General features: G+C 56.0%; 1 protein-coding gene across 13 annotated transcripts in view; it reads left to right on the top strand.

The window, feature by feature from the left end:
* MACF1 (microtubule actin crosslinking factor 1) overlaps positions 1 to 27,403 on the top strand; it is a 149,764-nt gene that overhangs the window by 105,864 nt on the left and 16,497 nt on the right. For 12 of the 13 annotated variants that reach the window (XM_072885339.1, XM_072885342.1, XM_072885338.1 and 9 more), the window contains 26 exons: positions 9,562 to 9,723; positions 9,870 to 10,040; positions 10,984 to 11,150; positions 11,962 to 12,121; positions 12,560 to 12,886; positions 13,548 to 13,632; positions 14,591 to 14,832; positions 14,978 to 15,184; positions 16,039 to 16,158; positions 17,292 to 17,399; positions 17,763 to 17,981; positions 18,576 to 18,779; positions 20,715 to 20,946; positions 21,676 to 21,902; positions 22,693 to 22,815; positions 22,909 to 23,010; positions 23,458 to 23,559; positions 23,666 to 23,839; positions 23,943 to 24,098; positions 24,257 to 24,454; positions 24,807 to 24,935; positions 25,256 to 25,429; positions 26,230 to 26,385; positions 26,524 to 26,730; positions 26,863 to 26,982; positions 27,207 to 27,376. In XM_072885339.1, the coding sequence (XP_072741440.1) occupies positions 9,562 to 9,723; positions 9,870 to 10,040; positions 10,984 to 11,150; positions 11,962 to 12,121; positions 12,560 to 12,886; positions 13,548 to 13,632; positions 14,591 to 14,832; positions 14,978 to 15,184; positions 16,039 to 16,158; positions 17,292 to 17,399; positions 17,763 to 17,981; positions 18,576 to 18,779; positions 20,715 to 20,946; positions 21,676 to 21,902; positions 22,693 to 22,815; positions 22,909 to 23,010; positions 23,458 to 23,559; positions 23,666 to 23,839; positions 23,943 to 24,098; positions 24,257 to 24,454; positions 24,807 to 24,935; positions 25,256 to 25,429; positions 26,230 to 26,385; positions 26,524 to 26,730; positions 26,863 to 26,982; positions 27,207 to 27,376 (4,442 nt within the window). Of the gene's footprint in view, positions 1 to 9,561; positions 9,724 to 9,869; positions 10,041 to 10,983; positions 11,151 to 11,961; positions 12,122 to 12,559; positions 12,887 to 13,547; positions 13,633 to 14,590; positions 14,833 to 14,977; positions 15,185 to 16,038; positions 16,159 to 17,291; positions 17,400 to 17,762; positions 17,982 to 18,575; positions 18,780 to 19,579; positions 19,589 to 20,714; positions 20,947 to 21,675; positions 21,903 to 22,692; positions 22,816 to 22,908; positions 23,011 to 23,457; positions 23,560 to 23,665; positions 23,840 to 23,942; positions 24,099 to 24,256; positions 24,455 to 24,806; positions 24,936 to 25,255; positions 25,430 to 26,229; positions 26,386 to 26,523; positions 26,731 to 26,862; positions 26,983 to 27,206; positions 27,377 to 27,403 lie in introns of all 13 variants that reach the window. The other variant, XM_072885340.1, reaches the window with a different exon arrangement.

Below are 27,403 nucleotides of genomic sequence, written 5' to 3'. Positions count from 1 at the left end.
CCCGGAGCGGTAACGGTCCTGCTCCTGCTCCTGCTCCGCCAGCTCCCGGCCAAGGTGGTAGCGGGGGAGCCGGGGGCGGCTTTGCCGGAGCGCTGGTATGGCACGGCCGCCCTGGCCCTGTTGTTTCAGCTGCGATGGATTAATAACACGGCCCAAGAGCTGGTGTGTCCCCCGCCAAGTATAAAAATCTGGGCTTTGGGACGCTCTTGCGGTGTTGGCAGCCAGGGCCGGAGGAGGCTGTGGGGCCAGCCCTGACCGTCCGTCTGTCCATCTGGGAGGGCTCAGGGGATGTGGAGGGGATGGCATGGATGGGCAAAGGGGCTGCGGGGGGGCTGCTCATACACCCCTCCCAGGTCCTGCTCTCTTCTCACCTCCCGCTCTTTTCCTTGGGCATGGAAATAAGAAAAGGAGTTTCCAAAGATTTCCTGGTGTGCAACCAGCCCTGCCGAGCGCTTCGGCCGTTTAATGGGCGTTTCTCCTCCATAGCCCTGAACCCTCCCCTTCCACAAAACGCCCGTTCTTGTCTCTCCGAAGGGAAAAAGTCCCTTGGGGGACACGGTGCTGGAGCTGCTGTGTGGGCGGTTGGTGCCAGGACACTCGAGGACGAAGAGTCCGAGGGCTCGGGGACGGAGAAGCCGGGTTCCCACCACAGCCATGCCACGACTTTGGCCAAGCCTCGGTGTTTTCGGAGGCAGCAGGCACCTGCTGCACGTCTGAAAAATCAGGCTTTTCATCTCTCCCTTGGCTTCAACCTCTCAGCTGTAACACGGCCATGGCTCGCCACGCCTGGGCCGGAAGGCTTTTGGTGAAGCTCTGGCACGGCAAAGTGCAGACCGAGGTCACCGTCTCCCAGCGTTGGCACTATCGGGGTGCACGGTGCACGTTTTTCTGTATGAAGCGCTTGCCCGGCCTCTCGTATTTTTATCCCGATGCTATAATTCATCCCCGAAGTAGCAGGCTGGCTGGCTGGTGGGGCGGGTTGTTGCCTGGAGATGCGTGGAGGCTGTTTCAAGCCCTCCTGTTTTCTCTCCCCAAGTCTGTGACTTCCCTCAGCATCACTTCGCAGCGGTGATTCACGCGCCTGGGCTGCCTCCCTCTCCCAGCCCCACAGCAGCCGCTTTAAATATTTCCCATCTCTTAAACCCAAGGGTTGGGGGGTGGGAAGAGGAAAAGAGAGGGTGATGGGGTGTGGGGGGCACGGTGCTGCCCCAGAGCTGGGGCTGGAATAATTAGTCGATAGGAAAAGGAGCCTGTGGCCGGCGAGCCGTGCGGTGGCAAGTTGCGGGTGGGTTTTTGGCAGAGCGGTCGGTAGCGCGGGTTAGCGATGCGGCTTCGGGGAAGGCAAAAAATGGTACTTTGGGGGGTTTTTGGTGATTTAATAACTCGGTTCTTTGTGCAGGGGTGGGTGTGAGGGGAAGGGGGACCCGCGGTGGGCGCCGGGCCCCCTCCCGCCGCGGGACTCGGTTGGGAAGGGCCTTAAACCGCCGAATCGGGGCAAACCCGGGGCCGGGCGCGGACAAAGGGCCGGGGAAGCGCGGCTCGGCGGGGCCGGTGCGCGGGGGGAGCCGGAGCCGCCGCCGAGCCAGGGCGTAGCTGCTCTTTGTCGGGGGCTGCCGCCTCCCCCCGGAGGAGGGGCCAGCCCCGGCGGGGCGGGGAAGGGGCCAGCCCCGGGCTGCCGCCGGCCGCGGAGAGACCCCCGCCCCCCCGGCCCCCCCCAGCCCCGCGGTCGGGCTCCGGTGCCCCCTTCCCGGGCCCGGTGGAGGGGCGGGGGGGGGGGGGGATCGGGGAGGGGCCGCGGCGCCCGGGGAGGGGGCGGCCCCGCTGCTCCCGCCCCGCCCCGCGGTGCCGCCCCCCGCCCCCGCCTCCCCCCGCCCTCCGCCGGGGCTGGCAGCTCCGCGGGAGCCCGGTGCTGGCGGCGGCGGCGGCGGCGGCGGGGCCGGGGCGTGCGGCGGCCTGCGCGGCTCGGCCTTTTGTTCCGCCGGCGGGAAGGAGAGCGGGCGGCGGCGGCGGCGGCGGAGGAGGAGGAGGAGGGAGAGGAGGAGGAGGAAGGCAGCGGCCCGGGCGCGCCATGCATCCCCCCGCGCCGGCCGGGGGCTGCCCGCGGGGCCGAGGCGGAGCCCCCCGCCCCCGGCCCGGCCGCTGAGCCGCGCACAAAAGGGGCGAGAGCGGCGGGGAAGGGGAGGGCGGCCCCGGTGTGTCACCCCCTCGTCCCCTCCCCTCGCCGCGGGGACCGGCCCCCGCGCCCTCCCCGCCGCCCCCCCGCCATGGCCGGGCCGCCCGGCGGCGCGGAGCCGCCGCAGCCCGCCACCGGCCGCCGGGAAAGTTAGTGCGAGAGGGAGGAGGAGGAGGAGGAGGAAGCAGCAGCAGCAGCAGCAGCAGCAGCAGTCGCCTCCCGCCGCGGCTGCTCGCCGTTCCCCCCGCCGGCTCCCGGCAACTTGGGGGATTTCGTGCCGCTCCGTCCCCTTGCCATTTTTGGATGCGTTTTCTAGCTAATTTTTTTTTTTTCCTGGGGAGAAAGAGAAAAAAAAAAAGCGAAGACCCAACAGCCTTCCTCCACCGCCGCAGGACTCCGCGGCGTGCCCCGACTGCTGCGCGGCAACCGGCTGGATTTTGGGGGTTCGGTGGCTCTCGGTGGTCCCGGGCATCGCAGCGGGGTGACGGAAACAACAATGCCATCATGTTTTTGAGACAGGAAACCTCCGAGTTTACCCTGAATGAAGAACTTCCTGTGTTTAAACTTGCACGAATATCCGCTGACAAGCTCAGTTCAAATGAAAACATGAGAGTCGGGGGGAGAGGCTAATTCAGACCAGCTGGACTTCCACGGGACTTAGAGCTGGGCAGCAAACGCGAGGAGCCGCTCGGGCTGCGATATGTGAGCGGCCGGGCCAAGCAGTGCCTTTGTTATTAAAGAAGGACGGACGGGATAATTTAAGAGCTTGAAACTCTTCCGCCGTTTCTGTCGCAAACGGCGACTGGGAATATTTTATCGAAGCTGTCGGGTTTGGATGGTTTTTGCTGATGGATGGGGGTTTTTTCGGGGGGATGAGATGGGTTGTTTCGCTGCTCGGGACCACCGGTCGGGTTGCTGAGCCGGCACGGTGCTGCCGGCACACCCTCCCGTCCCCGTAGCGTCGCTGCTTTGGGATTAGAGTCTGCCACGGCGGGTTTGGGACCTGCTGGCCGTGTGATGCTTCCTGCGGTGGCGGGCGAAAGGTTGCCGGGGCGGTTTCGTCATCCGTAAGGACGAGAGCATGGGCAAACCACTGAGCCGGCCAGACTGTTTACGGCAGAACCGCACTTGCCTGGGGAAGGGCGAGGAGGAGGATGGTTATATAGAGGATTGCTACGTGCCCCAGAGGTCGATATACGACACGATGAGAATTAACGAGCAAATTGATCAGGGATCGAAGCTCAACCAGCTTTCCAAGAGCACCCTCGGCAAGGGGGACGGCAGCACCATATCCAGCAACGGGACTCTGGGAGCTGCCAACGTCTTCGAGTCCAGGGCGCCAGAAACGAAGAAGTTGGACGAGCGAGTCATCTTCGACGCGCTGAAGCTCAGCAGCGATGTCTCCAAGCCGGCGCCGGCTCCACCGAGGAGACGACCCAACCCCGAGAGGAAGGAGAACGTCAACCGGCGGTCGTGGAAATCGTTCATGCCGCCGAACTTCACCGAATTTGCGGAAAGGATGGGGGCTTCGCTGAGCGAGGTGTCGGAAGCGGGCGCCTCCAACCCGTCCCTGCGGGATAAGCGGGAGTCGAGCGCCATGCTCACCGAGCGCCTGGGCCAGCCCGACCACGGCGAGCCCATGTCCGAGTCTCTCACCTTGGAGCACATCTCCAAGTCATCTGGCGCGGCAGAGGCTCTAACAGCGAAGCAGTTCGGCGTGGACGGCTACGGCGGTCCCCGGGATGAGCGCCAGCCCCTGCTGAACGCCGGCAACGGCCACGGTCGTGCTGGGGACCTGGCCAGGGCTCGCCGGCTCCCCAGTGCCACCTGGCCACGAGCCAGGAAGAATTTCATCAAGGGAAGCCTCAGCGATGGGCACCAGGAGACCCTGGAGGCCTCTGAGTCGGACTGTACGGTGGAGAACGTCAACCTCTCTCCGTGCCTTAGCGAAGAGCTGCTGGATGCGGGACTGGATATTCTCATCACCTCCAATCTCAGGGAGAAAACGGAGTCTGAGCTGAGATTTGAGGAGGACGAGCGCTGGGTGATGATGGAGGAGTGGGAGGAGGCGACGCTGTCAGAGAGAGGAAAGGCTGTTCTGGTGGCAGAGGAGAAGAAGAGCTGTTGCTTGGCAGATATTTCTGAAGAAAGGGAACAATTTGCTGCTCCGGCGGACGGCTCTGTCCCCAGCCCAGGGACCTCCCGGTCCTGCGCGTCCCCAGGGGGTGCTGGCAGCCCCCGTGCCGGCAGCGCGTGCTGTACCGAGGACGTGGCGGTGCAGTGCGAGGCTGAGGACTTTGCTCCAGGTTCGGAGCGCTCGGCCAGCCCTGCTGGCCCCGAGTTGTCCGACACGGACTCGGTGCAGATGTTCCTGGAGCTGGAAGAGCAGTGCCTGAACGAGGATGAGGGCGATGGGGCCATCCCCGGCTGCCTGGAGGTTCAGGTCTCCCCGATGGACTCGGAGGGGCTGGACCCAGATTCGGCCAAACTGGCTGGGGTGGCGGTCGAAGCGTGTCAGCGTAGGGCCCCTTTGGACGTCAGCGCTTCGGACTCTGCCGTCGTGTCAGATCTGGAGGACTTTGATGTCACCTGCAGCTCGCAGGTGCTGAGCACGCTGGAGCCAGCGACAGAGCCCTTCTCGGAAAGGGACACCTCGGCCGTCACCCCAACGGACTCAGACGGAGGGGTCTCACCCAGCCCTGTGCCCGCGGCAGGGCCAGGCTCCCTCCGGCAGTGCTCTCCGGCACTGCCAGAGGAGGAGGCACCTGACCCACTGGTGGACCTGGAGCTTGTGGACGGTTGCGCGGTGGCGGTGCTGGTGGCTGGTGGGATGCCATCTCCTGAGATGGGCACGTGTCCAGCCTCTGGCTTGGAGGGAGCTGGTTACCCCAGCGCTCCGGTGGGGTGGGGTGAAGATAACCAAGACTTGCTGGTCCCCGACGGTGAAGTATCGCATCTCCCCGAGGAGACCTGTCCCGGCCAAGTGTCCCCCTGCCAGCCCCCAGCTCCTGACACGGTGGTGGAGGAGCCGCAGTCCCCCCCGCAGCACAGTGACGACGCCGTCAAGGGAACGGATCCATCCGGGACCCATCGCCTTCTGCTTGGAAGGACAGAGCTCACCAACTGGGATGTCCCAGAACTGGTTTCTGAGGATGAAGCCACAGATTTGGGATCAGAGAGCGATGGAGCTGAGGGCCAGATTCATCCGGCAGAAAGCGGGGATGATTCTCTGCTGCCTTTCCACACCGGCTCTGCATCAGAGCCGGGCTCCGAGGCTCCGACAACGTCCCCGGTGCCTGTTGAGGACCTCCCATGGGAAACGGTTCCCCTGGGCCAGGGCCTGGCTCTGGAAGGGGCTTCCCATGCTGAGGGGTCCCCCGTAGAGGTGGCTGTCACGCACGGGGAGGCACCGGCAGCCATCCTGCAGCCGGGAGACCTGGACTTGCTGTTTGCCGGCGGCTGGGAGGACCGGCCGGCGGCACGGTGCTGTACCGTGGTGCTGGGTGAGGGGGTCCCGTGTGCTACCAGCCCGGCCACCCCAGAAGAGCTTCCTGGCACGTCGTCCATTGTGAGGCAGCCTGCTCCCGATGCCATCCCATGGGATGTTGGGGGGCTTTATGTTCCAGCCGATCCATCGGCACCGGCAGATGTGGCTGTCCCAGAGCCCCCGGCTCAGGAGACACCGCCAGCCGCTGGGGATCCTACCATGGATGCTGAGGACCCATGTATTGAGCACCCACCTCCAGATACCACCTCCACTGCCATGCCCTTGGCGGTGGAAGAGCTTCTGGACGCCCCACCACCATTTGCTGATGTGCCTGTTGCCACTGTGCCACCAGAAGCGGCCGACCCACTCGTCTCCGGTGTCAGGGGTCTTGGTGGTGGTGGCCCTGCGCCGCTGGCAGTGGCAGGGCCAGTAGTGGCCTTGGGAGATACAGATGACTTTGCCAACGTGGTTGTGCCGCCCATCCTGGAACACCTCTCCACCGAAGCGCCGTCTTTGGAGGATGACCCCATCGCGAGAGCGCCTGCAGCAGAGGTGGCAGCTTGGGACGGTGCTTCCACGCCGCCAAGCATGGAGGGTCCCCCCTCCACCTTCCCACCCCTCCCAGAGGGACCCACCACCCCAGAGCTGCCAGGAGCACCCTCTGCCACGACGCCCACCACACAGACCCTCCCCGGGGCCGTGCCGGGGGCCACCCTCCGTCCCCCCAGCCGCGGGGGTGCCCCTTCCCCAGCACCCGGCGAGGGAGAGGTGCCGGCGGGCATGGAGGGACCCTCCGCCACCGCTCTCGTCGCAGAAGGGCCTCCTGCTCTACCAGATGGATTCGTTCCACATAACGAGGTATTTGTTGCTCAGGTGCTCGTAGACGGGATTTCAGGTGCAGAAATCGCTTTATTTTGCACTTGAGGGGTGGGTGGGAGATGGGACCGCGCTCGGTAACTCCCAGCCATGATCTGCAGGGTTCAGGTTTTGAAACAGCCTTCTCCCTCCCCAAGCCAGCTTGAATTTGGCAGGCAAAAAATTTTGGGGGGAATTGTGTGTTTTTATAAGTAGGGGAGGCAAAAGACTATCACTGATTATCTAAACTATTGTCTTAAACTTTTTTGGCTTATTAAAGTAGGTTACGGTCACTCAGATGTAAATCACAGGCTTCAGAAAAACCTTCTCGCTGGAGCCTGGCAGGGTGGTTCCCGTCTTTGAAGCAGAAAATATATTGGAAGAGAGAACCCTGTAAAACAAATTAAGTGCAAATAATTCCTATCCTGTGCAGTCACTGCTTTCTGTAGCTTTTTAAGTGAGCAATAAGGTGCTGGGGCTCTGAACACGTGCAGGAAGGGACTCAAATTCTCACTGGCGTTTGGGGATTTGCTTTACCATGGTGTGCTACTGGCTCTTGCCCGGACAGACCTCGGTGGTGGAGTTCCCACAGCCGAGCGCTGATTTACTGCCATCTGGATTAGGAGAAATATCACTAAGGAGACATCAGAAGTTAGTCAGCACCGAAAATCCCGATTCGGTAGCAATTACTCATCCTTTGGACTGTGCCACCCGTTTGAGAAATGCACGTGGAGGGGCTTGGAGAGATGCTTTCACATGGGGGGGGTCCATGTGAGCACGGGCTGGGGCACCCGGCGTGGACCTTAGCGAGGAAAAAGAGCCGTCGGGTTCTTGCCGTTGTACGTCTGTTGTCTGAAATTCACTGCTTTGGTGCCAGCGTGTCCTTGTTGGTGGGACCCTTATTTTACATGCAGCATCTCTGATTGTTGGCCCCATAAATCTTCCCCTTGCTCAAACGTTGTTCAAGCTGTTGGCAGCTCCGGGGCTGCACCGGGGCGATGCCTGGGCGCTGCCGGTTCTTCCCACCACGGGGCCAGGCTCTGCGTTCGGCAGCGGTGGGGTTAAGAAGCGCGGCCACCCGGGAGATGAGGGAAGCAGAAAGCGAGGGGATGCCTTGGGAAGCATTTCTGGGAGCGAGGAGGAGGTGTGGCGGAGCAGATGTCCTTCTGCTCACTAAGATGTCTGTCCGGCCGCTTCGCCTGGGCAGGACGCCTCGCTCTGTGCCTTTCCCTGCCCAGCAAAGGGTGTACGTTAAATATTTGTCTCAAAGCTGAGTCACAGTGAGGTTAATGAACTAAATCGCTGGAATCTTTCATGAGCAAAGAAAAACAAGTGTGTTTGACGTGCTCGCTCCTCAGGCCATTAGCGTGATTATCTTTGCAACGATCCTTGCGCGGCATCGTGCTCTTGGGCTGTACCGATTCGTGTGTTGCAGGTACCCGTGGTCTGATGGCCAGGCTTTCTGCAAGGCTCCCTCCCTGCCCGGCTGCTTCGAAGCCCTGGAGTTTGTTTTTGCAGCGTGTGGAGGGCTTGGACCCAGCCTGGCATGCCAGACTTATCAGCCTGGTCCTTTTGTGGGTTTGGCTGCTCTAACAACCAGCTCCATATATAAACAGTAACAGGAGAAGCGGCCGGGGAATCGGTGATTTCATGTCACCATTTATTTCTTATAACTGTGGCATAATTCTCCCTGAGCAAACAGCTCTGGACAATGTCTGCCAGCACACCCTTCGCTTTGTGTCCTGGAGTGATACCTCCCTGCCCCCGAGTAGCTGAGCTCCGACGGGAAGGAATAGCTTTTTCTGTGAAAATGGGGCAAAGAAAGTCAAGGCAGCCCCTCTTGCTCAGGCTGGGAACTTTTTTGTGTGTGTGTTTGGGGTTTTTCCCTGCCTTGTGTTCCTTCGGAGGCAGAGCGATTGTCGGGTCCGGAGAGCTGTGCCATCCACGAGCTGCTGCTCTGCTAGGAGGGATCTTGCATCCGAGTGGGAATTTTTCGATGCCGTCAATGTCCGTATATTGTCGGGCACGTGAGGAGGAGGAGGCACGCTTGAGAAAGCAGGCGGCTGGCTGCGATCCCCTCCGCTTTCCAGAGAGAAAATGTTGCGACAGGACCGAGGGCTCCGATCCTGGCCAGTGCTGGGTGCGGGGTGACCTGTGCTCTGGATGGGCTCGTGGTCCAAGGGCCCAGAGTAAGCGATGAAGGACTCCGCTCCCTTTTTTGGGGGCTCGTGCTATTTGCTCTGGGGAAGCAGCAGCCTTGTCCCTCGGGACCGGGCTGTGTGGCCGCCCCAGCAGTGCCAGAGAGGGACGGTGCGCAGGCGGCCGTGTCAGCGGTGCTTACAGCAGATCCACGGCTCTGATAAAGAGCACTTATCTCCTTTGCGGAAACAGGATTTTCCCCGCTGCCTCTCTTTACAATGGGGAGCTTCATTCGCTCTCCTCCCCCTTCCCTATCAAATCTTTTTTTGGTTTAAAAAGCTTTTCCTCACAGGATTCCCAGGCAGGACCATGCCAAATATGCAGTGCGGTAAACGACTAGCACATTAATTGCCGATTGCCTTTGTCTTTCGAAATACAGCCAGCTTCTCGGTGCCTGTAATTTTGTGGTTAACAAAACTCGTGTGATGTCAAGTCTCTGTTCTCAACAGCATCACTGTGAGAATTGCTTTGGGTTTTTCCCCAGGAGCATTATTTCCCAATCTGATGGCTGACCAGAGCCAATGCTCTTATTTCTTCCCCGATTTGCTCTCTCCACCTCACTCCAGTGCTTGGAAAAAGGGGATTTACCCTTTTAAAAGCAGAGGTGGATGCGTATAGATCCTGAGCTGTGCTCCACACCAGCGAACGCCTGCGACATCTGTGTTACTGGGTCAAGGCGAGGGAGGAGTGTAGACAAACTTGCACAACTCTTAATAAAATCAGTGCAAGCAGCTACTGCGTCTTCTCTAGAGAAGAAAGCCTGTTGTATCTATTGAGTGATGGAGGGGCTGTAAGAGCAGCTCACGGGTTATAAATACCTTTTCTCTCCCACCCTTCCCATCCTCAGCTGTTCCAGAAGGAGCAAGTGGATCCTCTCCAGTTAAAACTACAGCAAGTCAATGGAGTTGGTCAAGGACTCATCCAAAGCGCCGGGAAAAACTGTGATGTCCAAGGACTGGAGCATGACATGGAAGAAATCAACACCCGCTGGAACACCCTCAACAAGAAGGTGAGAGCGTGGGGAGGGGCTGTAACTGGTTCCTCTTGGCCCCGTTGGGGTCTGGTAGAAGAAGGGGGCCATCGCCAGGGAGCTGAGGCTCCGGTGTCGATGCAGCACCAGCCTGACCGTGCAATGGGCTTGTGTTTGGGGTGCAGGTGGCCCAAAGAGTTGCTCAGCTGCAAGAGGCCCTGTTGCACTGCGGGAAGTTTCAGGACGCCCTGGAGCCGTTGCTGAGCTGGCTGACGGACACCGAGGAGCTCATCTCCAACCAGAAACCTCCCTCTGCCGAGTACAAGGTGGTGAAAGCCCAGATCCAGGAGCAGAAGGTGAGCAAGCACAGGGCAACGGTTGGCTCAATGGGAGGGGGAGCTCTGGACAGACGGACGGTATTTTGGGGGTCCGGCTGTAACAGATAAGGTGTAGCTGGGATGTTCACAAGCTTGCTGCTTTCACGGTGGATCTTCTGGTTCCCCACATGCTAACGTAATAAACAGGCAGCTCGTTGGCCCACGCTCGCTATCTCCATCGCCGAAATCACCAGCGTTGCTTTCTTGTCCCACTGCCTCTTGAAGTTTGCTGCTGGTTTTGCTAGTCGGCCGTGTTTTTCCAGCCCTAAGTTTTGTTTGTGCTGGTAATTCTGCTGCGTCAGGAGCAAGCTGGCGTTGTAGGTACCGGTTTGGGTATTTGGACAAAATGAATGTACAAACTGTAAGAACCGACCCGAGGCGTGCCGGTGTTTGCAGAGATAACAGCCTGCGTCGGCGTCTGCCCTTGTGAGCAGGCGGATGAAAGTTCAAGTGTGGTTGTGGTAAAACGTTTTAGAAATGAATTCTTACCGAGGCTTGGTCTGACGTATTGAGACTTTGAAGAGGAAATTTATTTAAAGTGAAAGTTTAAAACTTGATGTTGATAAGTTTGGGAGGGGGGTGATGGGGAAGCCTCTGAAAACTTCTCTGGCACAGAAGTGCTTTGAATCTCTTTTAGAATAGAATATTTCAGTTGGAAGGGACCTACAATGATCATCTAGTCCAACTGCCTGACTGCTCCAGGGCTGACCAAAAGTTAAAGCATATTATTATATTATTATTTTTTTTCCTGAACTGGTTTTGATGGCAGAGGCTGTCCCACTGGGCTGGCTTTGGTCTCAGCCCCGTGCTTACGGTGGTTTTCAGCCACAATTAGAGATTTGCTATCTCTGAGGGCTAGAAGAGGTTCTGCTGATCCAATCTGGTAACTTTTATCCTCCTTTGTTCACTGCTGATGCTAAAGCTGCTCCAGCGACTCCTGGACGATCGCAAAGCCACCGTTGAGATGATCCAAGCGGAGGGAGGGCGGATCGCGCAGTCGGCCGAGCCTGCGGATCGGGAGAAGATCGTCGGCCAGCTGGAGAGCCTGGAGCGCCGCTGGGCAGGGCTGCTGGGCAGGGCGGCCGGCAGGTGAGAGGGTCTGCGCCGCCGGCCGAAAACACGGGGCCAGCTCATCCTGCGATTCACGGTGCCCCGGAGCTTGGGGTTACAACGTGCGGGAAGCTGGCAGAGATTTCTGTGCAGATACATCCTGGAAACAGCTGGAAAACATGAGAAATCAAAGCCTGTTTGGGGAGCTGAAGTTGATAGCGGTGGTTTACAATGGCAGGGAAGAGCTCAGATTAAATAAATTCCCTGCAGGGGATGGATGTTATTTTTATTCCTGTAAGCATTAACATTTAGCTTTAGTGGCAACATCCTGTTGACACCTTTCTGCTGCCTGAGTCTCGTTTATGAGTTGCTGGTTGCTACATAAGCGAATATTTGAGGTTATAAAGTCACTTCTAAGGGCCAGATTTGACCTCCCAGGGTTTTACATCACTGCCAACTAGGTGGACCGTCCACCCAGGACTTGTACCGGTGCCGGGCTGTCTGTGAACAGAAGCTCAGCAGCTCTGAAACACCGAGAGCCCGGCCACAAGCTGAGCGTGTCGGAGGATCCCCAAGATAGCGATAGGAACAGAAGAAAAGCAGCACAGCGGGGGAGTCTTTCTGCTGCCTTCCCGGGGGGATAAACTGGACCCTAAAGGCACAGCTGCAGGAAAAAGCTTATTTTGCAGTTTCTCCACATTGATTTTTGTGTTTGCCTTTGCAGCTTGCCTCACACACTGTCACCTTGCTCTGAGGGCTGCTTCGGTTCCCTCTTCCTAATACTCAAAGCTGCTTCCCATTCCTGGCTCCAACGGGGAGCTGCTCCTTAGTGTTTTATTCCGTACTATAGGCAGAAGCAGCTGGAGGACATCTTGGTCCTGGCAAAGCAGTTCCACGAAACCACGGAGCCCGTGTCGGACTGGCTGTCGGTGACGGAGAAGAAACTGGCCAACTCTGAGCCCATCGGTACCCAGACTGCCAAAATCCAGCAGCAGATCAGTCGGCACAAGGTAGGACCCGTGCGATAACGGGAGCTGCTGATGGAGGCGGTGGGTATCGGGTCCCACTCAGGTGGTGGTTTCTGCCGTGGCGAGGGGGTGTTTGGCACGAACAAGTATTGGAGGAGTTATCCAGGCTGCTTTGTGTACAGAGAAGGCTACAAACCCTAACCCACCAGTGTGGGTAAATATTAAACTGACGTCTTTGCACCTTGCAGCGAATGTATCTGGCTCTGGATAGAAAAATCATTCCTGTTCTTGTGTTTCTTTTAAACCTTTTTTTATTTTGATGCGGTCTGCCCGTTCACGGGTGGGTTTCATGTCTCCTTCATTCCTTCAGTTGCATTCATTGTTTCTGTTTCCCCTTTTATGTTGTTTGTTTGGGTTTTTTTAATCCATTTTTTCACTCATTTTCCTTTCTGTTGTCCATTTTATCCTCCCGGCATTCAGGCTCTAGAGGAAGAGATAGAGAGCCACGCGGCCGATGTGTCTCGGGCAGTCGGTGTCGGGCAGTCCCTCTCCTCCTTGAGCTGTGCCGCTGAGCGGAGGCTGCTGGCAGAGAAGCTAGACTCTCTGCAGACCCGCTATGGCGAGGTCCACGACCGGTGCTGCCGGAAGGCAGCGCTGCTGGATCAGGCGCTGTCAAACGCCAGGCTCTTTGGGGAGGAGGAGGTGGAAGTGCTCAACTGGCTGGCTGAGGTTGAGGACAAGCTCGGCTCGGTATCCGTAAAGGATTACAAACGGGACGTCCTGCAGAAGCAGCATGCCGACCAGCTGGTATTTTCCATTTTTTCCATGTTTATGTTGTTTATTTTGTTGCATTTATCTGGTCTTGCTTTTGTTTCTGGGCTGACTTTAATTTTGCAAAGCTTGTTCCACTGCTGGTTCTCTTCTAGGCTTGGAGAAGTGTAAAGAGATTTCATGTGTTAAAAACAATAATTGTGGCCCCAAAAATGGGTTTCCCAGGGGAGAAACTTCAAATGATTCATTCGCTTTGTGAACAATGTCTGAGCAAGCTTGGCCACCCCATGCCTTTAGAAAGCTGGATGCTGTTTCCAAGAATGAAAGCTTGAAAAGCCCGGTGGGTTTTCCAAGCCAGGCTGGCCACCGAGGAAGCCGTCTGCTTCCGCTCCTCAGGGGCCGTGCAAGCTCTTTTCAAGAGTGAGGTTATGTCTAACGCAAGGGCGAGTTCTTCAGTGACACATATCCAATGGGTTGGGATGGCTTTGCTCTAAAATTTGAGCCTTTGGGTCCCAGAAGTCCCAATAAGTCCCGGAGCAGGAGAAGGTTGACTGGACAAATATCAGATCTGTTGTCCACCCTTCCCATGCTCGGTAGGAGCAGTTCATGCTCTGCTTAGTATCTCTGGCCAGCACTAGCCGGCAGGACTCGGGGACTTGCCCGCAGAAGAATAACCCCAATTTGCCTTTCTCTCCAGGCCTTGAACGAGGAAATTGTGAACAGGAAGAAGAATGTGGACCAAGCCATTAGAAACGGGCAAGCTCTTCTGAAGCAAACCACAGGTAACACGAAGAGCTGGGCACGCTCTGGTGTCCGACACGAGTTTATCCAGCCCATGGGCACGCTCTGGCCCGTGCAGGGGGTTGGGAAGCCCCCCCCGTCCTCCGCGTGGTCTTCCCTGGGAAGTCCATGCTCTGCAGGGATACGCTGTTTTGGGGGAGGCTGTTCTCCCTCAGGTCTAATTTCCTTTCGGATACTCCCAAAGTAGCTGTTTTGCATCCAGACCTGGATGCCGAGCCACAAGTACTCCAGCTTAGTAAATTCCGAGTACCAACCTCGCAGCTTCGTGAGTGGGAGATTCCCACCGCCCCGGGGTGGTGATGCTCAGCGCTGAGCAGCCCTGCAATGCGAGGGAGGGTTTTCTCATTGCATCCAGCTGCTAAATCACATGGAAAGAGGTTAAAAATACACCCAGGCCTTTCCTAATATTGCTTTCCCATACCGAGCAGTTGTTGCTGTTGCCACGTGGGTGTGAGTTTATGTTTATGAGTGGGAAGAAAGGTCGAGGCGATGCATTTCCTTCAGATGTGGTCTGCTCGGAGCAGATGTACAGACCTCTGTCCTTGTGGGAGTCGTGTAACAGGAAGAGTGATTACAAAGAATTTGGCTTGCAGTTCCTTGTCCTCTCGGAAACAGCAGTAAAGAGGGAACTGGACCTTTTTTCTGGGAGCTGTGACACGTTAGTTGAGGACTGAGTTGTGGTGGCTTTGAGGCTCGTGGCAAAGCCAGGCGTCGCAGCACGCTTCCATCCTATTCCAGGGAGGAGGTGGACGTTACGCTGGCTGGTAGAAAATATCAGCTGTAAGAGTAGCTTCCTGGCTGTAAAAATAGGCTGCGAAGCTGCACGGATATAAAGAAAAGTGAGACTGAAATTAGCTGTTTAAAATGGGGGGATCAGGGCAGGTGGCTCCTGCAGCCCCCCCAGCCCAGCATCGTTTGTCCCGTGCTGCTGTCTCGCAGGGGAGGAGGTGTTGCTGATCCAGGAGAAGCTGGATGGAATTAAGACGCGCTATTCGGACATCACCGCCGCCAGCTCCAAGGCGCTGCGCACGCTGGAGCAGGCTCGGCAGCTGGCCACCAAGTTCCAGTCCACGCACGAGGAGCTCACCGGCTGGATGAGCCAAGTGGAGGACGAGCTGGCTTCCAGCGGGGGACAGTCCCCTGCCGGCGAGCAGATCCCCCAGTTCCAGCAGAGGCAAAAGGTGGGGACTGGCAGAGCAGCGCCCGGGGCACGGAGATGCGAGGGTGGGAGCCGGCTCGCTGTTTTGAGAGGCCGGGGAGGAGTTGGAGAGGGATGTCACCTGCAGGGCACTGAGAAGGACACGTGTCCGTGGGTGCCTTCCACAGGAGCTGAAGAAGGAGGTGATGGAGCACAGGCTCGTCCTGGACACGGTGAACGAGGTGAGCCGAGCTCTCTTGGAGCTGGTTCCCTGGCGAGCCCGCGAAGGGCTGGATAAACTCGTGTCGGACACCAACGAGCGCTACAAGCTGGTCAGCGACACCATCAAGCAGAGGGTGGAAGAAATCGATGCTGCTATTCAGAGGTCTCAACAGGTAATTTAATAGCCCCACCGGAGGCCAACAGGGTTTCTCAGAGTGGGAATGAGCGGCTCGGCACCGCTCCAGCCCGTGCAGCGCAATGGCAGCAGGAGGGACGGCGAGCGCGGCCTGACGGGGAGGCCAGATCCCATCGGGAACACCCAGACGTGAACTGGCCCCACCAGCGGCGTGGGGCAGCGGGGCTGGTTTCTGACCCGTCCCCTTGCGTGTGGTTTGGGTAGGATAACTCTGGGGCAGCGCCGTGTTATCCCGCCTGCTGGTTTTTGCTTGCGTGGGTGAAGTAGATGGTGTAAAACCGATGACAGGTGACTTTCAAGCCTGGAAAAACGTCATCCCCTGTTGGGATAGCACAGAGATTTGTTCCAGGCAAATGGTCCTCTCAAAAAAGTCTTGTTCTGCACGGACTGGAGGCTGTGGAGCACTGTGAATAACCGCCCTCGCTGGCTTTGAGCGCTGACTCCACAAAGCCGGACGTGCGAGCAGAATGGTTGTGTAAAATAGAGGCGTCTCTTTCCCTGTAGGCAGGGAGGGCGTAGGGAAAGGTGGTTGCTCCACCGTGCTCTGCTGCCTCGGGCGCCTGTGTTGCAGTGATGCTCCGTGCCCCGAAACCAGCTGCAGGAGCCGCCGGCCGTGGGACAGTGGCTTCTGCTCCTCTTGGAGGGGAGCTTGGAGTCAAGAACGTGTCCACCCCAATGTCCCCTTCTCCTCCCCGCCTCTGCACGCCCGGGCGAGGCGTTCGTCCCCCGTGTCCCACTGGGTCCCCCCACGTCTCCCGGTTTGCCGCGCGCTCCGTCCCGGCTGCCTGTCACTGACCTGTGCTGCCTGTCCTCTCCCCTCCCGTGTGCCAGTACGAGCAGGCGGCCGACGCGGAGCTGGCCTGGGTGGCTGAGACCAAGCGGAAGCTGATGGCCCTCGGTCCCATCCGCCTGGAGCAAGACCAGACGACGGCTCAGCTGCAGGTGCAGAAGGTACGTGCGCACTCGCTGCCGGGGGGGACGGGGTGGGCGGCGAGGAGGGATGTGGTTTGGGTGATGGGCTGGGGTCTGGGGGGTCCCTGGGGTTTGTAGCGCTGAGCCCAGAGCACCAGGAGAGATGCAACGCTTGTCCTTGGTAAATAAAAGGCAAAAACGAGGAAGAAAGAGGATTTAGAGAAATGAAGTGTTGGGCTTCTGAAGGAAGAAGCCTCCTGTCCGTTTGCAGGAGCCGAAACCTTTGCACGGCCGTTTAGGGCTGGATGGGTGCTCTTGCTTGGACTCCCCTCGAGAGAGCCGCTCCTTCCGAAGGCTTTCGCTGCGGCCGCTGGAGCAAGCTCTGCCTGAGTTTTGCAGGCGCTGGCAGCGGGAAGGGTTTAGAGAAATGTATACGTTGATTAATGAGGGTGCTTTTACATTTGCTTTTTGCTCATTGTTCCTTGCAGTGGGGGACTCCTCGTTTCCCTCCCGGCAGCCAGACGTGGAACAAAGAGGCGCTGGGGTTTTTTTATATCTGTGAGATGAGCTCATGCCTGAAAGAACGTGCACTTTAAATAAACGGCCCTTTTCTTCCCTCACCAGCCTCGGCAATCAGAGCAGAGTACAGGCTTATTGGATTTTTAAAAAAAAAAAGAAAAATAAGACATTGTTATAAGGGAGGGGGACTGAACTGTCAAGCATTAAGTTAAATTGAGCTCAGCTTGGCTTCCCGCTGTTAATCGCGTGGACCTTGGGAATGGCAAAATTATTGGTAGATGCAGTTCTGGAGAGCATCGTTTCGGGGGGGTGAACGTGTTCGCTAACGAATGGATGGTGGAGCTTTTCCTCCGGTGAGGACCCTGGGTGTGGAAGTTGACCGATACCTTGTTTCAAGAGCTGTTTTCAGGCCTTTGAAAGAGAGAAGTTGACGTAGATGAGTCATGAGAAAAACATGCAGTAATCTGCATTTTCAGCCAGATTTTCCGTGTGCCGCAGGACACTTGTGATGAGTTTTGTGCGGTCTCTGCCGCGCTGAGCTCTGCCGCCTGCTACAGCTGGCGCAGGCAGGAGGGTCCCGTGGATGGGCTGGGGGGAGAGCTTGGGCTTGGCTCTGATTTCTTTCCTTTCTTTGGACGTTTCCTTTTCTGCAGGCTTTTTCCATCGACATTATTCGGCACAAAGACTCTATGGATGAACTGTTCAGCCAGCGCAATGAGATCTTTGGGACGTGCGGGGAGGAACAAAAAGCTGTTCTCCAGGTGAGCCTCCCTCCGCTATTTACCACGACGGGGGAGACAGAGAGGGGAGAGAGGCAAACGCTCAGCTCTTGCACAGGCTGAAGTAGTTTAAAATTACTCCATCTTTAGTAATTCCCACCAGTGTTAGCAGAAATCTCTTTACATTTATTACTCTCCTTTATTGCATGTTTTTATTGCGGTGTTTGGGGATGCGGGAGGGGGGGACAGCGGAGCTTTCTGAGGCTGCTTTAATTGGAATTACAGCTTGTGCGTGTGGAAGGCCACCGAAGGCACCTCCTGCTCTTCCAGCTCGCGGTGTGCAGCTGGCGCTTTTCCTGGGCCCTTTTGCATCCCTCGCTATAACCCTCCTCCCTCTCTTTTCAGGAGAAAACCGAGTCCCTGGTGCAACAGTACGAAGCCGTGAGCCAGCTCAACTCGGAGCGCTACACTCGCTTGGAGCGTGCCCAGGTCCTGGTCAACCAGTTCTGGGAGACCTACGAGGAGCTGAACCCATGGATCGAGGAGACGCAAGCCCTCATCTCCCAGCTGCCCCCTCCGGCCATCGATCACGAGCAGCTCAAGCAGCAGCAGGAGGACATGAGGGTAAGAGGACGCGGCGTTTGCATCTCCTGCGCCGTCGGATCCTCCACCTTAAACAGAGGCGCAGCGCTCCCAGGGGCGAGCACGCCTTTTTTAAAAATTTTTCTGATTCTTTTACCCATTCTCTTCTTTTTGGGGATCCTGCCTATGTAATACAAGCGTGCTATGAGCGTACCATGTGGAAATCACTAGTTACGTTGGAGCACTTCTTACTAAAATACAGATTGCACCCAAGGGAGCCTGGCTGCCTTCGCATCTCCTGCCTGATTGTGGCAGGGAAAACTGCTTTGTGCTTTTAGGGTAGAGAGCTGCAAAGCGAGTTTTCTCAGTGGTGTCCCCCGTGGGGCTGTGGGGAGGGTCAGGAGCCGGCCGTGCCGGGGAAGGACCCATGCCGGGCAATGTGCCGGCATGTGCAGAGCTGTGGCCATGTTAGGAAGAGCTGAGTGCCATGTGCTTGGCAGATGCTGGATCAAGACATCCACGGTGTGAGTTCACTACCAGATACGATCGCTGCGCTTGGAGTGTTGCATGAAATGAAGAGGCAGCGGCTTTCAATAGATTTCTAAACAAATGTCTTTCCCCCCCCCTATTCCCTAGCAACTGAGAGAGTCCATTGCTGAACATAAGCCTCATATTGACAAGCTGCTGAAAATCGGACCGCAGCTCAAGGACCTCAACCCCGAGGAAGGGGAGATGGTGCAGAAAAAATACTCGACGGCTGAGGCCATGTATGCCAAAATCAAGGAGGAGGTGTGCCAGCGGGCTCTCGCGCTCGACGAAGCCGTCTCGCAGTCCACCCAGGTACGCTGGGGTGCAAAGGAGCCGCGTCTTCTTATCGCAGTCCCCTGCGGAAGCCACGTGCTTTGAAACGCGGTTTTATTCTGAGTGTTACGATTGTAAAACCCTTTATAAGGCACAATGTGGTCAAACACCTCCAAAGTAGTTTCCCGCTGCTCAGCACTAGCTGCGAAAGGAGGGGTGAAGGCGTTTGAATCTTGACATAGTAAATAGGGTAATAAATTTTTACAGCCTCAATAATGATGCTCATTCAAAGGGGCTGTTTTGGCATCTGCCCAAGGTTGGAAGGGCCCAGAGAGCCTCTTTAAAAAGCTTGGAGAGATAAGTTTCATTTCTGATAAGCTGCGTGCAGCGAACAGCCACGGGATCCTTTGTATGGGACAGTTAATGGTGGTCTCCAGGGTCTGAGCATCTCCAGAGAAGGTCGGCGACTGCAGGAGCACAGATAGGAAAGGAAGGGCACAGACTGTAGGTGCTAAAGTCCAAAAAGGGGGTGAAGAGTTTCTGCTGCTGAGGGTTTATGACCCCTAGTTATGTTTCATTTCACCCCCTGTTACCGTAGCACAGTTGGGTTTTGTCATGTCTGGGTGTTTTGTTTTGTTTTTTTTTTTATTCCTGTATTGTGTAGTCACTTCTCTTGGTTTGCACTTGTATTAACTCCGAGTTTTTCCCCCCACACTCCCCTCCCGTCTCATCTCTCACTCCCATTGTGGAATGTGTTATCTGTGTGTGTTGCTGCCTGTGCCCGTCCTCCCCACATGGTCCCATTTCATTCTTGTGTTGACTGCGCCCCACCATTGCAGATTACAGAGGTAAGCCCCACCACCACAGACGTTCGTTTACGCTCTTTCTTTCGGCTGATTCTATTTTACACCCAGACTTTTATTTCTGCTCCATGCACAGCTCAGCAGAACATGCTTAAAAATTAACTCCAGGGACCTTGAAATCACATTTCTGAGATGGCTTTTGTTGCATTGCCACCTGGTCTCAGCCATGGCCAGCTTCTGCTGGGAATGCTTCCTGCAAAGCAGAGGTTTTGCTTTCAGAGCGGTTTACGCTGATGCGTGAAAGCGGTTTACGCTTTCTGCTCTAGCTGGACTTGCCGGTTTGCTCCTGCTTGTTGGCTGAGCCGACGTGCCCCTCATCAACTTCGCACCAAGCGCCCGTCTCCTCTCTGCTGTTAGAGCCTGGGACTTGGTGAACACCAACTCTGGTGTCCTGCAGAGAGGGACCAGAGCTGCCAGCCAGAGCGCAGAGCTGTCCTTCTCACCAGCAGAGAAGATTTGGGATCTTTCAGGCTAAAGTTGACTTTTCTTTAAAAAAAAAAATAATAATAATAAACCCCGCTAGACCCCCTTCCTCTCTCACTCTTGGCTTTCTGGTTCTGCTTTTGTTGAAGCCCCAGCTCCGTGGCAGCTCGCTCCTCCCCGTGTGCATGCAGCCTTCCACCATCTCCCGCGGACCCTGCTGGGGTGGTTTTCTTGCTGGCGTTGCACCGAGCAGAGATTTCCCTCAGCACCAAACACGGGCGCTTTTCCAGCAGCGTCTTTGCACGGCTGCTCAAACAAACGGCATTGGGTTTTCTTGCCACGCTGCCCGTCTGCAAAAAGCAGGACGGCGGTCAAAAATCTGAATTTTGTAGGGTTGAATGCGGTGACAAATCGCTGCCGTGTTTGGTTCACAGTTGCCTGTGCCGGCTCTGTGAGTCTGTATGGCTGGTGTATGGTTTGAGCTGGCGCAGCCCGGGGCTGTTGGCAGCAGAGGAAAGCAGAGGCAGGCGTGAACAGGAGGCTGCAGGTTTAATTGCTGTTGCAGGCAATGTTTGTCCTCTCCGAGAGGCCGCTGGGCGCAGCGCTGAGTGCTGTTGCACATGCAGGGAGCGATGCAGTGTTGTTTAATCTCATCTCGCCTGCCCTTAATGGACTTGCTCTTCTCCAGTTCCACGATAAGATCGAGCCCATGCTGGAGACGCTGGAGAACCTCTCCTCCCGCCTGCGCATGCCGCCCCTCATCCCCGCCGAGGTCGATAAGATCCGGGAGTGCATCAGTGAGAACAAAAACGCCACGGTGGAGCTGGAGAAGCTGCAGCCCTCCTTCGAGGCTCTGAAACGCCGTGGGGAAGAGCTGATCGGGCGATCACAGGGAGCGGACAAGGACCTGGCAGCGAAAGGTATCTCCTGGTGGCTTTAACAGAAGGTGCTGGCTGGGCCGGTAGCACTGCCCAGCTTCTCCTACCCAAACCATGGCTCCATCACCACGGGAGAGGCTTTGATGTCCCAGGGGTGTATTTCAGAGGGTCTCCTGGCCTTGGGAGGAAGGATGAGTCCTCTGCACACAGATATCTGGTGCCTGCTTCCATCTGGAGCAGACAGGGTAAAGAAAGAAGTATTTGTGGCTGCTCAGGCAGAGGTTTCAGCTCAGCTCAGCTGAGCCGTCACCCTGAGCTGGTCTCTTGTGGCAACCGTTGGTGGCCCCTATGAAATGATTTGTTGGTGTCGATTCAGCATCTAATGGAGGGAAGGAACATCCCCAGCACAAAAAGACCCGTCAACACAATTGGCACTAATTGGCACCTTTCTTGGCAGCTCAGCAGCCAGCTCGTGGACCGAGCGAGCGTAGACTTCACGCTAGAGGTGGCCAGAACAGAGGTTCGTTGGAGGAGAGTGTGTGGGCAAATTTGCCCCGAGCTTGCATGCACTCAAATAAAGGCTTTATTTCTGCAAGCTGGAGTTTCTCATGTCCCTCAGTGTCTCTGAGTTAATGCTCTGATAGTCCTGGTCATCTTTAATTCCCATTTGAATATTCTGTTGGCTATTTCTAAGTGAAAAGTGTTTGCAGAATGCTTTTGAGTTGTAGAAAGGTTTCTTTCTTCACTGAATGTTTTCATTCCCTTCCTCAGTAATCCAGGATAAGTTGGATCAGATGGTCTTCTTCTGGGAGGACATCAAAGCTCGGGCGGAGGAACGTGAAATGAAGTTCCTTGATGTCCTGGAGCTTGCAGAGAAGTTCTGGTACGACATGGCAGCCCTCCTGACTACCATCAAAGACACGCAGGACATCGTTCACGACCTGGAGAGCCCAGGCATTGACCCCTCCATCATCAAGCAGCAGGTGGAAGCGGCAGAGGTGAGGACCATGGGACCGTACCCCTGTATGGACCTTGTCTGCACCCAGCTTGTAAGCTACATTGGGGTCGATCTTAGATGTGAGCATGGCCAGAAGTGGCTGTACAGCAGTTTTGCAGGCAGGCAGGCAGATTATGAAATGCTATTTCCATTGCAATTTGGAACTGCAAGGAAAAAAACAGAAGTGTATTTCACATATCCCTCCCCACCACTACCGCCCTCTGCTCCAGACAAGGAAATGATGCTTCAATCACTTTATCTGCTACTGTTTTGGGAAGCTTATCAAGCGTGTGGTCAGAGCTGTGTGCCCACGTGTTGTGAGTGATGTGGAAGTTTGCACGGTTCTGCTCCCAGTCTGAGTCGAAGGCATCCGAGCGCTGTCTAGCGTGGGAAGTGTATATTTAGATTTTGGTTAGACCGGAGGTAATTGTAAAGCTGGATGAGCTTGGATTTGTGTGTCGTCGTTTGGTTGTTTCAAGTGAAGTGGTGAAATCCATTTCAGGTGGATTTGACTTGACTTGGACCTTGGGGAATGGGGATGTTTCTTTATGCTTTGCTAAGTTTGTCCTTGCTGTTTCCCTTTTATAACCGTTCTGACTTTGGTTTGCAACTTTTGAGTCTCAAAAACTAATTCCTATATTGACAAAGTACTCATGTAAACAGTGCTTCTCCTGTAAACAACATCTTTCAGCCAGGCAGTTCGGGCACACGTCAAGCTAAATACAGATGTTCTTATTTTGGAAGAGCATTTAATAATAAACATTTTTCTTTTGTCGCTGTGTTATATGCAGACTATTAAAGAGGAGACGGACGGCTTGCATGAAGAGCTGGAGTTCATCCGACTCCTTGGAACTGATTTAATTTTTGCCTGTGGCGAAACTGAGAAACCAGAAGTGAAAAAGAGCATTGATGAGGTAGGAAAACCAGCAGCCTCTCCTTCAGATAAAACCCGGTGGGAGCAAGTGGGAGAGCCTAACAAATTTTGTGGGCAATCTTGTGTTCCGCAGATGAACAACGCGTGGGAAAATCTCAACAAAACGTGGAAGGAGAGGCTTGAAAAGCTTGAAGAAGCCATGCAGTCGGCTGTGCAATACCAAGATACGCTTCAAGTAAGAGGCAGGGCTGTTTGTGTGGGGTGGGTAGACCTTGGGAACACCTCCGCGAGTCCTCTCCTTGGTGTCGTACTGGGATTTGCAGCAATGCATAGCAGGGAAATGTCTCCTGGGTGAGCGTTTGCGGCCTCTGATAGAGCCTGAGCTCAACAGCCAGCTCCAAGGAAGAGCAGATATTTGACTGCGTTTGCCTTCTCAAATCTCTCTTCGTTTCTGCACGAAGCAGCAGGATGAGCCTGGCTGCCGTCAGGTCCTTAGGTTGGAAGCAGGAGAGGGGAGGAAAGAGCTTGCAAGAGCGAGTGCTGGCCAAGCAGGCATCTCTGCCCCAAAAGACAAGTTTTGTGGTTGCGGGGAGATGGAGGCACCAGCCCTGTTGCCCCGACCAGCTGCGGGAGGAGCACGCTTTGCCATTCCCTTTGCTAACGGTGTCTGCGCTCCTTTCAGGCCATGTTTGACTGGCTGGATAACGCCGTGATCAAACTCTGCAACATGTCTCCTGTCGGCACTGACCTCAACACGGTTAAGGAGCAAATGAACGAGATGAAGGTACACGGGCGGAGTGGGACCAGTTCTCCGGGGCTTGCTTTGCATGGCAGAGCTTGCGCTCCAGTGATTCATTTTGTTCTGGTTTTTGTCCTGCTTGTTTTGGCAGGAGTTTAAAATGGAGGTTTACCAGCAGCAGATTGAGATGGAAAAGCTTAATCACCAAGGTGAACTGATGCTAAAAAAAGCTACAGATGAGACAGACAGAGACATCATAAAGGAACCACTGACAGAGCTGAAACATCTCTGGGAGAATTTGGGCGAGAAAATTGCTCACAGACAGGTAGAGAGATCTGGGCTCTCGCAAGCGCGGGGTTGAAACTCGCTGGGATGCTCCCCCTCCTACCCAAGTTAAACTTCCCTTTTCCATCCCTGTCCTTGCCCAGCATAAGCTGGAAGCCGCTCTTCTGGCACTCGGCCAGTTCCAGCACGCGTTGGCGGAGCTGATGGCCTGGCTGACCCACACCGAGGAGCTGCTCGATGCACAAAAACCCATCAACGGAGACCCAAAAGTCATCGAGGTTGAACTCGCGAAGCACCATGTGAGTACTCCCACTCCAGGTCCGTTTTTACTCTATTCCCATGGCAGGATTTTATTTCTCATGAAGGGTTTGAGTTGGTTCGAGTCCATGAGAGCATGCAGGAATTAACAGGGTGTTTTAGAGAGGCGTCCAACGTTTGCCCACCACGTCTCACGTAGGTGTTGAAGAACGACGTCCTGGCCCACCAAGCGACCGTGGAGACGGTGAACAAAGCGGGCAACGAGCTGCTGGAGTCAAGCGCAGGGGACGATGCGAGCAGCCTGCGAAACCGCCTGGAGAAGCTGAACTCGTGCTGGGAGTCGGTGCTGCAGAAGACGGAGGAGAGGGAGCAGCAGCTGCAGTCCACGCTTCAGCAGGTCGGGGAGACGCATCGTGGGTACCTCCCTGTGCAGCGGATCGCTGCTGGGGGTCTGCTTCCCCCTTCACTTCCAAGGGGGGAGGGAGTTAGGGAGACACTGGGATTTTTTTCTGCAAGTTTTTCATTTAACTCTTAGTCCCGGAGTGGTTCGGTGCCTGCCCAGAAGCACGGCAGGGACCGGGCACACCCGCGTGGTTAAGGATGTACCACGTATAACCCTCCTTCACGTGCTGGTGCATCCAGCTCTGCCTCTTTATCTGGTTTCAAAGCAAACACAGCGTTAAGCCTGGCGTACGATCAATGGTGGCTGATGTCATCTGATCCGTGGCCCATTCTGTGTTCCCGAACAGGCCCAGGGTTTCCATGGTGAGATTGAAGACTTCCTCCTGTGGCTAACGAGGATGGAGAGCCAATTGTCGGCATCAAAACCTACAGGAGGTCTGCCAGAAACTGCCCGGGAACAACTCAATGCCCACATGGTAATTTCCTAGGAGAGATTTTTAATGCTTTTAATTCAGCAAACTCCTGTCTGTCAAATGTCAGCATCAAAACTTCTCCCTTCTGTATCTGATGGGAAGAAGAGTGCTTTTCTGGTCTCTTCTTACAGATAATTTTGCACTTGATGCCTGGGACGAGCATCGCAACTCTTTAACCCCCTTTCTCTGCTCAGAGTGACACGCTGCTGTCGCTTTGCTGCCTGCCCTGAACCGAATTTTCTCGTCGCCCTGAGTCGCAGCAAGCCGTGGCCCCTCTCCGAACTCTTCCTTTGTCTAACGCTTTGGCAATGCCTCCCTTGCAGGAGCTGTACAGCCAGCTCAAAGCCAAGGAGGACGTCTACAGTCAGCTGCTGGCCAAGGGGCGACTGATGCTGCTGAACCGCGACGACTCTGGCTCTGGCTCAAAGACGGAGCAGAGCGTAGCGCTGCTGGAGCAGAAGTGGTGTCTGGTCAGCACCAAGATGGAGGAGAGAAAGGTAGCGTTGGCGTCTACCCTTGCCCCATGAGCTGGTCTGACAGCAGTTGCTCCCTGCTTTGCTGCTCTGCTTTCCCGGGAGGGATGGAGCCGGTCAGGGCTGGAGAGGAGGGCTGGGGTTTGGTTGGGTTTTTTTTGTGAGACAAGCTCTCTCTTGGTTGCGCAGGTTGGGTTTGTCTTTCAGATGGTGCTGTCTGAGCGTCAAGCTGTTGGGTTGTTTTTTTTTCTAGATAGTCATCAGAGTTGGTTAAATCACACAGAAAATGAGAGTAAAATTGCATTTTGGGTTAATTTAGAGGAGAGGTGGGAAGAAACCTCCCGCGGCTCTGAAAGGCAGGCTTTGTTGGTCCTCTGCAAGACAGCAGGCCAAATCCTCCTCCGAGCTGACTCCATCCTAGGCTTTTGGCTGGTGATGAGATAAAACAAGGGACGCGGTGGCCTCAGCCCAGAATAAATTTGCGGTGCTGCAGCTGTTACCATCGAAATATCATCCACCTCATTTACCGAGCCGCTCTCCCCACGGCGATCTCTTTCTCAGGAAGCTGAGGGTGACGCAGCTGCTCGTGTGCCGATGAAGGTCTCTCCTTTCAGGGGCGATTCTTGTTTTGAAAGAAAGCGGTGGCTTTCACTGAAATCCCCTCCCCTTGGTAAACAAGTCGCGTTCCCGGGCCGAGGCAATGAGGTTCCTGTTAGAGGGACATTTCGGCAGGGACACAAAGGCTGCCTCTGTCTGTGAAACCACGGATCGTGAGCTCTCACCCTCCGTGTTGTGTTTTTTTTTCTCCCTCCCCGCTGCGGCAGGCGAAGCTGGAGGAGGCGCTGGCCCTGGCCACGGACTTCCAGAACTCCCTCCAGGACTTCATCAACTGGCTCACGCTGGCCGAGCAGAGCCTGAACATCGCACCCCCAGCCAGCCTTATCCTCAACACCGTGCTGGCCCAGATCGACGAGCACAAGGTACCGGCACCACGAGCACCCAACGGCTCTCCGGGATGGAGGGAGGAAGGGTGGCACCTCATCTCCCCTACGCCTGCGGGCTGCTCGCAGGCACGTCCAGCTCCCTTCCAGATAAGAGGACATCTTTGCCGTTCGCAGGTGTTCGCCAACGAGGTGAATGCTCATCGGGATCGGATCATCGAGCTGGATCAAACTGGGAACCAGCTGAAGTTTCTCAGTCAAAAGCAGGATGTGGTGTTGATCAAGAACCTGCTGGTGAGCGTCCAGTCCCGCTGGGAGAAGGTCGTCCAGCGCTCGGTGGAGCGGGGACGGGCTCTTGATGATGCCAGGAAGCGAGCCAAGCAGGTGAGAAACACGGGAAGGGTGCGACAGACCCTGAAGTGTGGCCAGCCCTGGGGAACAGGAGGTCCCAAGACCAGAAAGGGACTGGGGACACCACCAGCGTTAAGTTTCAGACTTGTTCCTGTTTCTTTGCAGTTCCACGAAGCTTGGAAGAAACTAATTGATTGGCTGGAGGACGCAGAGAATCACCTGGACTCGGAGCTGGAGATTTCCAATGATCCCGACAAAATCAAGCTCCAGCTCTCCAAACACAAGGTAGAGCTTTGCCAAAGCGAGACTGGTGCAGGACGCTGGGTGGAAGGGTGCTTTGTCGAGAGGAGGAGCAGGGCAGCTTCTCCTCTGCCGTCAGGACAGGAGAAGGGCACATCCACGGTTGCCGCTGCCATGGAAAAATGTTCAGCTGGTGATCTTCACAAGGACTGTGTATCTGCAGAAAGCCAGGTTTTCTGAAACAGTTTTGTTTTCCCTCTGGTTCCCAGGAGTTCCAGAAGACGCTGGGGGGGAAGCAGCCCGTCTACGATACCACCATCAGGACGGGCAGAGCCCTCAAAGAGAAAGCCTTGCTTCCAGATGATACTCAAAAGCTGGACAATTTACTGGGAGAAGTCCGGGATAAGTGGGACACAGTGTGCGGCAAATCTGTGGAAAGGTAAGTCCAGCCCCAACGTTGTACCAG

Source organism: Ciconia boyciana, chromosome 21, assembly GCF_034638445.1.
Source record: "Ciconia boyciana chromosome 21, ASM3463844v1, whole genome shotgun sequence".
Taxonomy (NCBI): domain Eukaryota; kingdom Metazoa; phylum Chordata; class Aves; order Ciconiiformes; family Ciconiidae; genus Ciconia; species Ciconia boyciana.
Note: the sequence above shows the minus strand (reverse complement) of the source record. Positions and strands in the feature narration are given on the sequence as shown.